Raw genomic sequence first — 16,114 nt, forward strand, 5'->3', positions numbered from 1 at the left:
TAGGTACTTACATTATCCCCATTTTATAGAAAAGGAAATTAGGGCTTCAAAAGAGAAGTCACTAAGCCAGCACTCAACTGTGTAATTAGTTACACAACTAATCATTAAAATACAACTGGGATTCATCCCCACTTTCTGTAGACTACTGAGTCAATAATTGACCTACTACAATCGTGACTGGAGCAAGATGAGGTTAGAAACCTAGCTAATGGTTCTCAGTAGAGGATTCCTTGCATTATACAGAGTAGCCTTTATATAGCCTTTATATTTAATATATTAATAATACATCAATCTCCTCCAGAAGTTGAAGTATGCTGCCTCAGAAAGTTTTGTTCCTTCCTTAAAGAAGTTTTCAACCTTTGTTAAATGACAACTAGCATTAAAGAGACTCCTTAGGACCTTCTTACAGAAGTTCTGTTGCTCTATTTTTACTCAAGTATTATTCAGTATGTCAGAGGACTCCCTAAAAATCTTTAACTGTGTCTTCATAAAAATCAGTCGTTACTGCCAGTAAGAAAATGACATCTAGAATGATGATCTATTTCTGACAGTTTGAATACTACAGCAGAGAAGGGAAAGAGACAGCAGAGAGGAGAAAAGGCAGCATGATGTATTTAAAGGATACAGGCTGAGTTCAGACTCTTAGTTCAACATGGAACAGCTGTGATGTTAGTCAAGCTACTTCCATTTACATGATAATGGTAATTAAGCCATTTTGTACTAGATCTAAAAAAGCAATGGGGTAAAATGGGTACATTAGTATGCACTTAAGAAATATAAAAATGAGAAGAAATGCTATAAAATATGAATGTTTTCATATTAAACCACTAAAAGGTAGAGCATGCCACTGACAGGGTCATAGGTTACCTTAGCCTGTAGCGCCTTAACTTGTCCTGGCTTAATTATTTTGTGTGAAGCATAATAATAATTATTATTTTTTTGTGGCTCATGGGGCTTGAACTGTGCCTGGGTGCTATCCCTGAGCTCTTCATCTGAAGGCTACCACTCTACCCTTGAGCCAAGCCCCACTTCCCATATTCTAGAGGTTGATTGGAGATAAAGAATATCAAGTCCTTTTATGCCCGGGCTGGCTTTGAACCTTGATCCTCAAATCTCAGCCTCCTGAGTAGCTAGGATTACAGGCATGAGCCCTGGCGCCTTTGTAGGAAGACACCAGTAGATAGAAATAATTACTTAATTCTTTACATTGTTGGTGGTGGAGTGAACTCCTTTTAATTCAGTTTGTTATCTTTGGTGTTCTGCTGTTTTACTGTCATAAATTAGAAGTGTACCTTCTTTTATGGGGTGAGGTAGTACTGGGGATTGAACTCAAGGCCTTGAACACTTACTTGACTCACTTGCTCAGAGCTGGTACTCTACCACTTGAGCCATTCCTCCAGTTTGGCATTTTGCTGGTTAATTGAAAGTCTTGCAGACTTTTCTGCCCCAGCTGGCCTCAAACTATGATCTTCCTCTGTGGTTGAAAGCCAGCCTAGGCAGAAGTCCATGAGACTCTTATGTCCAATGAACTGCCAAGAAACCGGAAGTGAGCCGTGGCTCAAAGCAGTAGAGCACTAAGCCTTGAGCAGAGAGCACAGGGACAGCATCCAGGCCCCAGTTTGATTCTCTTATGACACGGGTATGTACACGCACGCACGCACGCAGTTCTCCTGGTCTCAGCCAGCCTCCTAAGTAGCTACAATACAGGCCTGAGCCACCAGCCTTTGAATAGTAGTACTGTATTCTCTTCCCCACCCCACCCCCCAGTCCTGGGGCTGGAACTGAGGGCCTTGGCACTGTCCCTGAACTGCTTTTTGCTGAAGGCTAGCACTCTACCACTTGAGCTACAGCGTCACTTCAGACTTTCTGTATATGTGGTACTGACGAATCGGACCCAGGGTTTTGTGCATGTGAAGCAAGCACTCTACCATTAGGCTACACTCCTGGCTGGCCCCACTGTATATTTTTTTTATCATGCTTTAGAATTTATTGGACTTCATAAACCTGTAAATTAGTATCTTATATTGTTTGTAGAAAATCTTTAGGTTCCAGATATTACCTCTGCACTATTATTTAACTCTCATCTTTATCTTCACTGAAATAAATATAAGACTTTTCATCCTATCCTTCCAGGGAATAACCTCTCTTGTACTATGTTTTTTTCTTCCTATACTAGATTTTGAATAATTAGATCTGATTAGTCTTCTACCTCACTCAACTATTCTTAAAACTGTCTTTGATTTTTTTTTTTCTTAAACCAGTCCTGGGGCTTGAATTCAGGGCCTGAGCACTGTCCTTGGTCTTTTCCCTCAAGGCTAGCGCTCCGCCACCTGAGCCACAGCACCATTCCTGGCTTTTCTATGTTTGTGGTACCAAGGAATTGAACCAGGGTCTCCGTGCATGCTAGGCAAGAACTCTACCACTAGGCTAAACTCCTGGCCCTGATATTATTTTATTTTATTTTTATTTTTTATTTTTTTGCCAGCCCTGAGCTTGAGCTCAGAGCCTGAGCACTGTCCTTAGACTTTCTCAAGGCCAGAGCTCTACCACTTGAGCCTCAGCACCACTTCTGGCTTTTTTCTTTGTATGTGGTTCCGAGGAATTGAACCCAGGTCTTGGTGAATGCTAGGCAAGCACTCTACCATGAGGCCACACTCCCAGCCCTCTCTTTGAATTTTTTATGTTTATTTTTTTCTGGAAGCAGTAGTATAGAAATTGTGTCTAGTAGTTTTAAAATATTACCTAGGGGCCAGGCGTCTTCCTGAGAAGCTGGGATTATAGGCTTGAGTCATCAGCACCCAGAAATTTTTTTTCATATTTTTTATTGTAATTAATAGAAGGGTTACATTATATTCGCCAGATAGAAGGTGCATTACTTCACATACATTGATACCCTTTCTCATGTCTTGGTCCCCATTTCCCTCTCCCCTACCCCCATCCCTCAGCTTGTTTTCCCCCCTTCCCTATCCAATTTCAAATAACCAAATATACATATATCCAATATATCAGATAACAAAGTGAAATACTGTAACAATATGAGATAACCAAGGGACAGCAAAACAGATGAGAGATAACATAGTACATTAAGGACAACAATCACTCATTATATGGTTTTTGTTTCTATATCCTAGAGATCTTTTCATTTAGTGTCATACTGTATGGCCTTATGTATCTAGGTTTTGCTCTATTGCAACTCTCTGCTATGAGAGCCCAAGGTTTCTACTGATTATGACAAATGAAGGAGACCATTGAGCCTATGTTCCTTTGAGTCTGACTTACTTCACTTAATATGATTTTTTCTAAGTCTTTCCATTTCCTTACAAATGGGGCAATGTTGTTCTTTCTGACAGCAGCATAGAATTCCATTGTGTATAAATACCACATCTTGTTGATCCACTGATCAACTGAGGGACATCTGGGTTGGTTCTGTATCTTTGCTATGGCATATAGTGCTGCAATGAACACCATTGTGCTAGTGGATTTACCCAGCAATTTTTTAAAAAAAACATGTAAGTAATATACTTGTTTTGTGTCTAATTGCCATTAGGTTTGAATGTGTTTGGCCTCTTTGTGTTGTCTTTCTCCTTCTATTTTTGTTGGTTCTCATTTTGGGTGACTGTCCTCTTGACCCTAGAAAATACCAGTAGGAATATTCTGACACTTTAGATGAAGCTATCTTTCTCTATAGAAGTTTCCTTTTTGTTTCCTCGGGCTTCTAGAGCACCTCAAATAGTTAACTATTTTCAACTAAATATGTAACTTGAGGACTATCTGAGCTATTCAGATATTGTGTGCTTGTTTACCTCTGATAGTCTTGTTAGCTTTTGTGATCCCGCTTTATGATTGTGAGGAAACAGATTGGACTTCCTATTTGGGGAATATCCATAGCCCATGTGTTAAATCTTTTCCTCCTAGATTCATTTTTATTATTATATTATTATTATAAGATTTTATTAACTCTGATTTTTTTACATAATATTTCAAATGTCAAGTTTAACAAACAAGTATTTAAGAATGGAGTCTAGGTCTGGGAGTTTGGACTAGTGGTAGAGTGCTTGCCTAGCATGCATGATTCCTCTGTACCACATACATAGAAAAAAGCCGGAAATGGTGCTGAGGCTCAAGTGGTAGAGCTCTAGCCTTGAGAAAGTCCAAGGACAGCGCTCAGGCCCTTAGCTTGAGCCCAGGACTGGCACAAAAAAAAAAAAGAATGGAGTCTGTATGCCATCACTGGCACATAAATTTAAGAACAAAATTAAAATTAAGCTGAGAGTTTGTATGTTACAGATACATATCGAGCTCTGTATCATTATGTCTATAGAGTATATATCCCATCATGTGGTTATATTTATAGCTCCAACTTCATGTCAGTGACCTTGAGTACCTGAGTATTGAGTCATCGCTTTTGTACTGTTTGAATCTAATATCCACATATCAAGGAGACCATGTGCCTTTTATTCCTTTGGTTCTGGTTTATTTCACTCAACATGATTTGCTCTAGTTATATCCACTTCCCAGCGAGTGCCATTATTTTATCTTGTCTGGCGGCTATGTAGAACGCCATTGTATATATATGTACCACATTTTTTGTATTCATTCATCCTAGATTCTTAAAATCAGCATTAACATTTTCTCTGAACAATAGATGTCCTCAGGGAAATGTTTGAGATAGCAGCTTGTGTTATTTTCAGCAGAAGTTTTTGTCTAATTAGCCTTGCTTGTCTCTAAGGTGATTTAACAATTTTTCAAGTTGGCTTAATTTTTTAAAAAATAACCCTATTCATCTGTGAAAAATGCTATGTCATTAACTCAAATGAAAACAAAACTTCAGATTTTCTCAATGGTATCCCTGTGCTGCTTTGTGAAACAGTATTGTAAAGAACCCAGCTCTGGGGTTGGACTTGGCTTGGTGTAGTCTGGCCATTTCCTTACCTGCTGTCTCAGTGCCCTCACACTGTAAAGAACAGTGCCTGGCACAGACCATGCTCATTAGGTTTTAGAGGATGACTGAATGAAAGGTTGTTTATATGATGATATTACTATTCAGAGCTTGATTCTAAAGACCTGGATTTAGGATCAAAGCTCCTCAATTAACCAGCAGGTTAGTAGAATTTCAGTGCCTTCACATATAAGATAGGGTAGTGATTGCCTGTTTTTCACTTTTACCTGGTTATGTTGAAGTGTACTGAGAGAAAATGACTGTGAGGTACTTGGTATTATGTCTGTATGTCTTAATCCCTGACGGAAGATAAACTGGTTATTCAATAAGCCTCAGATTTCGTAACTATAAAATTGGTTGTGTTATGTGAGACTTCACAGAACAGTTAAGAGTTTTGAGCACAGCGCATAGTACAACTCAGTAGGTAATTACTACCATTAGTATTAGTCACAGTTTTATAATCTCTGTAGGGAGATCTCTGGAGGGACTGTGAGTATGGGGTATGTGTTTAGTAAGGATGACACCTATGCTTTATATAAACTAGTTAAGCTCTTGGTTACTGAACTATACCTCCAACCCAAGATATATAAATCATTGGTTTAAATTTTATTAATTTTGATGCTTCCAATATTGAAAAAATATTATTTTTTGAATGTGTGAAGTATTTTTGTCAGCTCTAGCAAAAAGATCACAAACTGTTGCTTATAGATCTCTATAATAAATGCAAGAAAAAAAACAAATAAAAATTGTAGCAAATTCTATGTAATATAGTTTTATTTATTTACTGAAATTTTTTGGAAAAGCAGAAATTACACTTTATGCCAGTAGCACTTATAAATAAAAGTTGTTGGCCCAATTTTTCCATTCAAGATAATTAGCAGAGGGAGGGAGTGGGAGATGGAAATGGGGACAAAGACATGAGAGGGGTATCAGTGTGTGAGAAATGATATACCTACTACCTGATGAATGTAACTGTAAACCCTCTATACATTATCTTAACAACTAAAAAAAAAAGATAGAGAACAGTAGCTGACCTAATAAGTCATGTTTTTGGCTATTTCCTTTGTGTGTGATTTACTGTTGTGCATCCCTTTCCTGTGGTGCTAATGAGGCTCACTCGTAATGCCATGTATGTGAATGCTTACTTCTTTTTTTTTTTTTCCAGTCCCGGTGCTTGAACTCAGGGCCTGAGCACTGTCCTTGGGATTTCTCAAAGCTAGGGCACTACCACTTGTGCCACAGCACCACTGCCGGCTTTTTCTGTGTATGTGGTACTGAAGAGTAAAACCTGGGTCTTTGTTCATGGTTGGCAAGCACTCTACCACTAGGCCACACTCCCAGCCTCAATGGTTGCTTCTTGCAGGAACTTTCCAAAGCAGCAAGTTCCTCTATACTTGCAGCAATTTTCATGTGAGGTATTAGCACTGTTTCACACATAAGGAAATTTAGCTGTACTCATTTAGCCAGTCATGTATAATTAATTGCTTTCCTATCAGAAGATAATGCTTATTTCTTGACAAGTTATTTATTTTACAAGCATTCATTTATCTTTTGCTAACCACTACAGATTAAAAGAAAGGTTTCTTGTTTTCCAGATACTGAGTTTGAGAGTACAGTGGACAAGAAATGTACTGTTGAACAGAGCTACTCTTTGAAAGTTTAATGATTACTAGCTTTTCTGTTAATTTGCTCTCTGTGGCCTAGTGGTAGAGTACATGCACGAAGCCCTGACTTTGATTCCTTGGTACCACATACACTGAAAAAGCCACAAGTGGTAGAGCACTGACCTTGAGAAAGCCCAAGGACAATGCTCAGGCCCTAAGTTCAAACCCCAGGACTGGTGAAACAAAAAATAAATTAATTTTAAAAAGTCACTGTGAGAGCAGATAAGAACTTTGTTTCTTTACTTTGTGCTTTACTCTCTTCTCTCAGACAGACATAAGAATTTGTAATTGGAGGGCCTGGAGTTTGACCGAGTGGTAGAGTGCTTGCCTAGCATGTATGAAGACCTGGGTTCAATTCCTCAGTACCATATACATAGAAAAAGCCAGAAGTGTTGGTGTTGCTCAAGTGGTAGTGCTCTAGCCTTGAGAAAGCCCAAGGACAGTGCTCAGGCCCTGAGTTCAAGCCCCGGTACTGGCAAAAAAAAAAAAAAAAAAAAAGAATTTGTAATTGGAGGGATAAGCAAATAATAAATTCAAGCTAGGCAGGAACAGTACTGAGATCTTCTGTCTAGGAAAACTTTGATTTGAGGGTGTTTATCTTTAAATCCTTTTTTCTTTCCTTGCTCTGTTAGATTAGGTTTGTTTTGGGGGAGATGTATAATATTATCAATCTGTCAAGGTTAGGCAAAAATAAATCTTCAAATTAGGTGTTTGAAATTTAAGGGTGATCCCAAGAAAAGAAGTAAGGGGCCGGGAGTTTGGCTTGTGGTAGAGTGTTTGCCTAGCATGGACAAAGACCCAGGTTCCTCTGTACCACCTACATAGAAAAAGCCCGTAGTAGTGCTATGGCTCAAGTGGTAGAGCTCTAGCCTTGAGAAAGCCCAAGGACAGTGTTCAGGCCCTGAGTTCAAGCCCCAGGACTGGCAAAAAAAAAAGGGGGGAAAGAGAAAAGAAGTGAAAAAATAAAAAGCCTCAAGTTTCTAACCATGTTGTAAGTATGAACTCAAGGAAAATTTGAATGTGGAATAAAAGACATTCTATGTAGTATGTGTGTGAATTAATTGCCTGGGCACTGTCATTGAGGGAAGCTCCACTTACGGCACTTTGGTGGTTAGAGATAAGAATCTCATGGACTTTCGTGCCAGGGAAGCTTCAAACCTTGTCCTCAGAACCTAGTCTCCTGGGTATAGGCTTGAGCCACTAGCACATGCTGTTTCATAGAAATCCTCTCTGGTATATATAACTATTGACTGTGGCTTCCAAGGTAGAAGGAATTGAGAAAGTTCATAATGTAGCCAAAGAAAAGTCTCGTCAACTACAAAGAGAGAAGGGATTAGAACACTTACCTTCTAATTTTGTTGTTTAGATGAGCAGATTTTATCTTTCAGTTATTTTTCATGAATTATATTTATTGTGATTTATTATGAATACTGCTTGTTTCTGCATTTGAATGAGCTGGGACAGCATGAGATTGACAAATAGGCTTTGAGTTATTTGGACATGTTAACTCAATTTCCCTCCAAATTAAAAAAAATGTAAATGGTTTTATAATTGGTCATCGTGGATTTTTGCAAATAGGACTTCAAAATTGTTAAGCTAAACAAATGTTTAGATTTTTTCTAAGTAATTGAAGTACATAATGAATATTTCTTTTCATTCTAGCTTTCAAATCTACAAGACAACAACCCTCTCGAAATGTTGCTACTAAAAGTTATTCAGAGGTAAAAAAAAAAAGAGAAAAAGTTCTAATAATTTGTTTCCTGTGTTATGAATTGTGATATCTCTAGGTTAGAAAAAAGTAAATGGGAAAGTGTGTGAACCATTAAAACTGGAGAGAACTTTAACATTTAGTTATAGACTTGTAAGAGTTGTTTTTCTCTTTAAAAATAGTGATTCATATTGTTAGAAATACCGTTAAGTTTTGTATATGAAAAATACATTTAAGGGTGACAAAATGACACTGGTGGCTTATGCCTGTAATCCTAGCTACTCAGGCTTGACAGGAAAGTCAATGCCAGATAAGTGCCAAAAAATCCAGAAGTGGAGCTGTGGTTCAAGTGGTACAGTGATAGCCTTGAGCAAAAATAAGCCCCAGGGCAGCACAGCACATAAGACCCAGGACTGGCACACATATATACACAAAGAATCAGATTGGCTCATGCATGGAATGCTAATATTGAAGATGGGCTTGTTACATGTAAATTTTTAATTTATACTCAGAAGAAACTAACAGGTTTTAAGTTCTCTTCGACTCTAGATTTAGCAAAGGCCTCTGCTCTTTATTTAGACTCTGAATAGTACAGTATGAATTGACTGTCCTGTCACTTCATTTTCAGAACCTATGAACCTCCCAAGTTAGTGTTCTTCCTCAGCGTTTCTTCATGGCAACACCATTGACCCTATTGATCTGATAATTCTTTTCTCTGAAGAATACTGTGTATTTGTAAAAGTTCACAGCATTCATGTGGTAGTCTCTATATTTTGTATTTAAGTTAGATGAAGACACATCATATAATGTGTATCAAGTGTCTATAGATATGTAAAAGTTTCTACAGATGTAGAACAATATTATTTTCCATGATGGAATAAGAAAGTCCAAAATTTGGGTTGGCTCTTTACAATAACAAAAGATGTATAACAAAGATAAACAAAACCTAATATTTCCCACATAGTCTCATAACTCACTTAAAATTGGACCTGGTAGCTGAACATAGTGCTTCAGACATCTAAATTTCAGCACTTAGGTGTAAGAGGCAGGAAAATGAGTTTCAAGGTCAGCTTGGCCTTAGCAGTGAAACCCTATCTCAAGAAAGGGGTCCAACACATGGCTTAAAGACTCTGAAGTCAAATCTTCAAGAAGAAAGCCTGAGGACATGACTATACTTGAGCCTAGGTGATTACTCACTGATCTGTATTTCTTTAAAGACCAAGCCTTCTGTGATGTCCAGGGGAGATAGGAGCTAAGAAATGGAGTGGAGAATGCCTTTTGTTAAGGAAGGATATTGGATGGAGAGGTCAGGCTAGGTTTAACTTAAATATTTTGTTGCTTAGGGTATTTTTGGTGACTCTTGTGTATGAAAGTTATGTGCACACATGCACACAGAAAAAGACCACTTAAAGATTTAGTTATTTAATTTTTTTATTCAGATGTTTTATTTCCAAAGCCTGTGCTTTGTTTTGTTTGCTTTCCTCCCCTTAGATGATTGAAATGGATGAAACTGATGAGGAAGAAGGCAGTTTTCCTGCCCCAGCAGCAAATCAAAGGTAAGCCAGAAACTTCCTGCAAAAACCAAAGCATTAAAATGAAAGGATGAGATGATAAAGTTGATGGAGTGTTATTGCAAGTATTTTCACTGAGAACTTAACCTATAATTCATTTCCTTTTGTTATTATTTCCCATTGATTTAATTAATAAGACTGTTTAGTTCATATTTGACTTCTTTGTTGTCACTTTGTATATATCCAGTTGTATATGTTGAGCTAATAGAAAAAGAATGATACACACTTTACTTTCAGAAATACTTTATACACTTCCTTTTCTTGTTTTGTTTTTGCCTGTGGCTTTTAAGCTTGACTTGATTCAGTATTACCATTTTCTTTGGTGTATTAGTACTGATGCACAGTGTTTGACTAAAATTTGTGCTTAAAATAATGGATGGCTTTTTCATAAAAATATTTTGTTAAGTACTTTTTGCATTAAATTAGATTTAACAAAGTATTGCATTCAGGCAACTTTAAACTGCATTGATAAAAAGCATTGATACATTCAAATCCACTAAATGGTGATTGAGTCAGTACATAATTATATGGGAAATTTTATCAATCAGACACTTAATTTTGAGGTCTTATGACCCCCTCTTGAGGAAAAACAAGCAATGTGGGCTGTGGTAGTAGGAGAATTTCTGGAGAATGGTGAGCCTTCACAAGGTCCTTTCACCTTGTTCAGGAATGAGATTTGAACAAAAAATGTGTCAAAAGCTGTCATAATTTTCAGAAGTAGGATGGTAATGGATATATTTTATTTATTTATTTTGTGGGTCATAGGGCTTGAACTCAGCCTGGGCTTTGTCCCTTTTCAGCTCAAGACTACTTCCCTACCCTTGAGCCAAGCCCCACTTCCTGTTTTCTAGTGGTTAATTGGAGATAAGAGTTTCAGGTCCTTTTGTGCCTGGGCCGGCTTTGAACCTTGATCCTCTGGTCTCAGCCTCCTGAGTAGCTAGGATTACAGGCATGAGCCACTGCGCCCAGCTTAGATATATTTTAATGTAAGAAGTATAGTAGTTAAAATTCTCTTCCCTTTCTTATAGGTGAGAAAATCGAAGCAGAGAACCTGAATAAGTTGTCTAGTAAATGCAAAAACGGGAATCCAAACTTTGTTTCCAGAGACTTTTTCTTAGAATTTTTTATTGCTATATATATTACTTGTACACAGGGGTTTCAGTGTGATACCTATAAATAGTTACAACATACCCCAATCCAAACTGAACTCCAAAAGCCGTTTTTTTTTTAAAATGTTTTTATTTCTTCCAATGTAGGTAGAATGAACTTATATTTATTGTGTTTACTTTTGTTCAGTGGCTAGTATGGACTTGAAAACCTGAAAGTACATTTTTTTTTTTTTGCCAGTCCTGGGGCTTGAACTCAGGGCCTGAGCACTCTCCATGGGTTTTCTCCGGTTAGAACTTTAGCACTTGAGTCACAGCACCACTTCTGGCTTTTCTATGTATGTGGTACTGAGGAATTGAACCTGGGGCTTCACGCATGCTAGGCAAGCACTATCAATAGGCCAAACTCCCAGCCCCTGAAAGTGTATTTTTAATTAAGAAAAATATCTGTTCTAGTTCACTGCCTTTTTTTGTTGATGCTGTTATTATTGTTTTGGGTTTTAACTTTTTTTTTTTTTTTTGCCTCAAGGTGGTCAAGCACATCATCCAGCAAACGCATGTCCCAGAGTCAAATAGCTAAAGGAGTCACTTTTGAATCGGATGAGGTAATAAAACAATATGCTAAATTTTAACTATTTAACTTTATAAAATGGAAAAACACCACTAGTAGATGTTAAAAATTGCTTTGTTGGTGGTGGTCATAGGGCTTGAACTCAGGGCCTGGGCATTGTCCCTGAGCTTTTTTGCTTAAGACTAGCACTCTACCCCTTTGACCCACAGCACCACTTCCAGTTTTCTGGTTGATAACTGGAGATAAGAGTCTCACAGACTTTCCTGCCTGGACTGACTTTAAAACCAATCCTCAGATCTCAGTCAGCTGAATAGCTAGGATTACAGATGTGAGCCACTGGTGCCTGTCTCTAAAAGTTATTTTTAAAAATAGCTCCATTGGTAATTTGTCTTTGAATATTAAGTCAATAACATTTGTTGGTGCCCATCAATATAATTATTTCATATAAAAGGCTTAGGGCCTTTATTTAAAACATGATTTCCATTCAGCTTTTATTTAAATTTCTCTGTTAAAAGAATCAGAGCAGTTTTCTTAAGCTTCTGCCATTTATATTTGAAGAAATAAATGTTAACTTCAATAGATTGTTTATGGCCCACACCCATTGTGTGCACCACACTATTTTTTTATAAGAAGGATCATGATAGAGATTTTCCTATCATGGAAATGTTTGGGACATGGACCAAAATTCTATCTCCAGGATGTGTGGGAAAAGCTCCAATTCAAGATGGTTGTCTGAAGCAAGCAAACATAAAATGTCCTCTACGAATAGAAAGAAATAGAATCGGGGCTGGGAGTTTGGCCTAGTGGTAGAGTGCTTGCCTAGCATGCACAAAGACCTAGGTTCGATTCCTTGGAACCCCATACATAGAAAAGGCTGGAAGTGGTGCAGTGGCTCAAGTGGTAGAGGTCTAGTCTTGAGAAAGTCCAAGGACAGTATTCAGGCCCTGAGTTCAAGCCCCAGGACAGGCATAAAAAAAGTAGAATCACACTTTATTTTTCCATTATTAATTTATTTGAGTTAGAGTTATATAACTAAAAGCTACTGGTGTTTTCCTTTCTAGGACTGTCAGTGAAAACAAGGACTAAGTTTTTGTTGAATTGCTTAAAGGGGTTTCCTTTTGGCCTATCACCTCCTTCACCGGCTTATTTTTATTTAGAAAATATACTCTAAGCTGGGCACTGGTGGCTCACACCTATAAACCAGCCCAGGCAGCAAAGTCCATAAAACTCTTCTTTCCAGTTAACCACCAGAAAACTGGAAGTGGTGCTGTGGCTCCACGTGGTAGTGAACTAGCCTTGAGCTGAAGAGCTTAGGGATAATGCCCCAGCCCTGAGTTCAAGCCCCACAACTGACAAAAAAAAGGAAAATATACTTGTAATAAATGCATATAACATAAAATGTTCTTAACCAGTTTTAAGTATACAATACTATAAATATATTCACATTATTCTAAAACAGATCTCCAGATCTTTTTGTTTTATAAAACCGAAACTCTGTGTCCTTTTTACCTTCTCTCCCTAGTCACTGTTTCTCACTACTTTCTGTCCCCATGCATTTTTCTGTTCTCAGTATTTGAAATAAGTGGAATCTTGCAGTATTTATCTCTTTACTCCGCTTTGCAAAGTGTTCATAGGTTTATCCACATGTGGTATGTGGTATGGGACTTACCTCTTTTTATCTTGAGCCTGTACATAAATATGACAACAATGACAGGAAGGATAGCACCTATTGAATACTAACCTGTCTCATGCAAGTGTGCACTTAGATGTTAAAGTTTTGCTTCATTGAGCTCCAGAAACTTTGAAATCTCGCACCTATGGATTCTGAAAACATAACCCAACATAAATCATTTCTCCTTTGGTTGTTTATTGCAGATATTTCAAGAGAAAAAAGCTTGTCAGGGCAAAAGGAAAAAATGTGATACATATAACCATAAATCACAAGAAATAGATGTGTGATATGAGCAAATACAGACATCCAGTGTACAATGGATATACATTCTACAGTGTACAATGGACAGGCATGAGTTTGTCATTAATAAAACCCGCATTGCACTTGCAATGAGTATGTCTTAAGTTTAATTGCCACAAATACATAGAAGGTGTAACTTTATGAGCTGATGCATATATTAATTAGCTTGACTGTAGTAACTCTTTTGCTATCTATATATTATAAAATTTAATAGCTAAAAATCTTGTTTTATAGAAAGGAACAATTAGCAAATTCTCTTCATCTTTATTTTGAAATTATCATAAAACTGTGTAATTTGGGCTTGTCTGAGGTTTGTTTTCATTCTAAAATTCATTAATATATAATATTCCTATTTTTCTTACCATGCATATAAGCTATAGCACATCCATTTGGGAACTCTTAAAGCACCCCATCTATTATTTTGTTTGTTTGTTTGTTTTTTTTACTAGTCCTAGGGCCTGAATTCAGGGCCTGGGCACTGTCCTTGAGGCATAGCACCACTTCCAGCTTTTTCTTAGTATGTGGTTTCGAGGAAAGGAACCCAGGGCTTCCTGCATACTTGACAAGCAATAGGCCACTCTACCAATAGACCATACTCCTGACCCTCCATCTATTTCTTTCTGAAGTAGAAAGGCAGAAGGATTACTTTGCTAGGTTGTATTTTCAGTCAGTCTGAGAGTCATCAACTTGTAACATTTAGCAGGTGGTGGATAAGCCATTATAACTGCTTCTGAGTTCTTACTGCTTCTCCATGTGGCTTTACTACTTTTGTCTGACTTTCCAGAAGACAGGACGTGTGTAATATAATGCAAATGAGGGGAAAGCAAACTAGTCACAAGCCAAATAGAAATGACTTGAGGATACTTTTTTCCTGGCTTACCTACCCCTCACTTACCTTTATTAAGGTTAATAACTGAGGAAAATGAATGTGTATATATTATTGATGTATGTATTATGTGTATACATACACACATAGGTATGTAACTTGAAAAATCTTTGTTTGGGGGCATGGGGATACATACCTGTAGTCCCAATGTTTGGGAGGTAGGATTGCTTGTTCAAGGCTACAGAGTGAGTTCAAGGAACAATAGTCTATGTAGTAAATATCTGGCTAAATAAATAAAATAATTAATAATTTTAAATTAAGTTCATACTTATAAAGGAATGTAAAAATTAAATCTCTCCCTTGTGACTCATTGATACTTTAGCATCGTAAGTTCTTGTTTGAATGAGGTAAGGAGCAGTCACTGACCTAACATTTATATGTTATTTCAGGATGATGATGATGATGATGATGATCCTTTCATGAACATCGGTTCTTTAAGAAGAAACAGAAGATGATGTATTTAATAAAAATCAGACATTTTCAAACCACAGGAAAAAATTAAAACATTGCAAGATGTGTTTGCAGTTAGAGATGTTTTAAATATTGCTGTTAACTTGAGGAATATGCAGAAGTGTGAATAGACAGCCTAATGTATAAGAGTTTATTTTATTTTATTGCCAGTTCCATGACTTATACTCAGGACCTGAGCACTGTCCTGGGCACCACTTTCGGCTTTTCTTTTCTTTTTTTTTTTTTGGTGGGTCATGGGACTTGAACTCAGCCTGGACACTGTCCCTGAGCTCTTCAGCTCAAGGCTACTGCCCTACCCATTTCCCGTTTTCTAGAGGTTAATTGGAAATAAGAATCTTAGATCCTTTTGTTCCCAGGCTGGCTTTGAACCTTGATACTCAGATCTCAGCCTCCTGAGTAGCTAGAATTACAGGCATGTGCCACCATGGCCAGGTGACTTCCAGCTTTTTCTATGTATGTGGTACCAAGGAATCGAACCCTGGTCTTCATGTATGCTAGGCAAGCACTCTACCACTATGCCAAATCCCAGCCCCAAGAGTTTATATTTTCATATACTGTTTGCTGAAAATGATTCCATTACTTACATATTTCCTAGTTTAAGCACAGGACCAATATTGATTTTCCTTTATTTTTAGCTTTATTTTTATTTTTTTGTCTTTTTTAATACTGGGAGTCAAACCCAGGACATTGCTCTTGCTAGGCAAGCACTTTGCCTCTTAGCTACACCCCAGCCCTTCTCATTTTTTAAATGTAGTTGTTAATTGTTAACATGGCTCAAAATGATGTATAAAATTTAGAACATTATTTTCCTGATATATTAACGTGTTTTCTACTAAGAGTTTTGCTTAAATGCTGTGTTTGAGTAAGAGTTTTGCTTAAATGCTGTTTTTGAGTAAGGATTAAACTAGATCCAACATTATACATTTATGCTTTATTGTTTGTTTTTGGTTTTGGTTTTTTTTGCCGGTCCTGGGCTTGAGCTAAGGGTCTGAGCACTGTCCTTGGACTTTCTCAAGGCTAGAGCTCTACCACTTGAGCCTCAGCACCACTTCTGGCTTTTTTCTGTGTATGTGGTACTGAGGAATTGAACCTGGGTCTTCGTGCGTGCTAGGCAAATACTTTACCAGTAGGCCAAACTCCTGGCCCCCATTTATGCTTTATTGTAAGAATTTTCATTATCTTAATAAAAGTTGAAGGAAAAGAATTTACAAAGTTTAATCTCTTCA

General features: G+C 37.4%; 1 protein-coding gene across 2 annotated transcripts in view; it reads left to right on the top strand.

Annotated features, from left to right (window-relative positions):
- Window positions 1-15,807, top strand: part of Mre11 (MRE11 double strand break repair nuclease) — a 61,293-nt gene extending 45,486 nt beyond the window's left edge. For both annotated transcript variants that reach the window (XM_090343035.1, XM_090343033.1), the window contains exons 17-20: window positions 8,266-8,324; window positions 9,803-9,867; window positions 11,518-11,593; window positions 14,810-15,807. In XM_090343035.1, coding sequence (XP_090199161.1) covers window positions 8,266-8,324; window positions 9,803-9,867; window positions 11,518-11,593; window positions 14,810-14,872 — 263 coding nt within the window. In that variant the 3' untranslated portion in view covers window positions 14,873-15,807. The remainder of the gene's footprint in view (window positions 1-8,265; window positions 8,325-9,802; window positions 9,868-11,517; window positions 11,594-14,809) is intronic.
- The last annotated feature ends 307 nt before the right edge of the window (window positions 15,808-16,114 follow it).

This window comes from Megascapheus bottae, chromosome 12 (genome assembly GCF_031878675.1).
Source record: "Megascapheus bottae isolate mThoBot1 chromosome 12, mThoBot2.hap1, whole genome shotgun sequence".
Taxonomy (NCBI): Eukaryota; Metazoa; Chordata; class Mammalia; order Rodentia; family Geomyidae; genus Megascapheus; species Megascapheus bottae.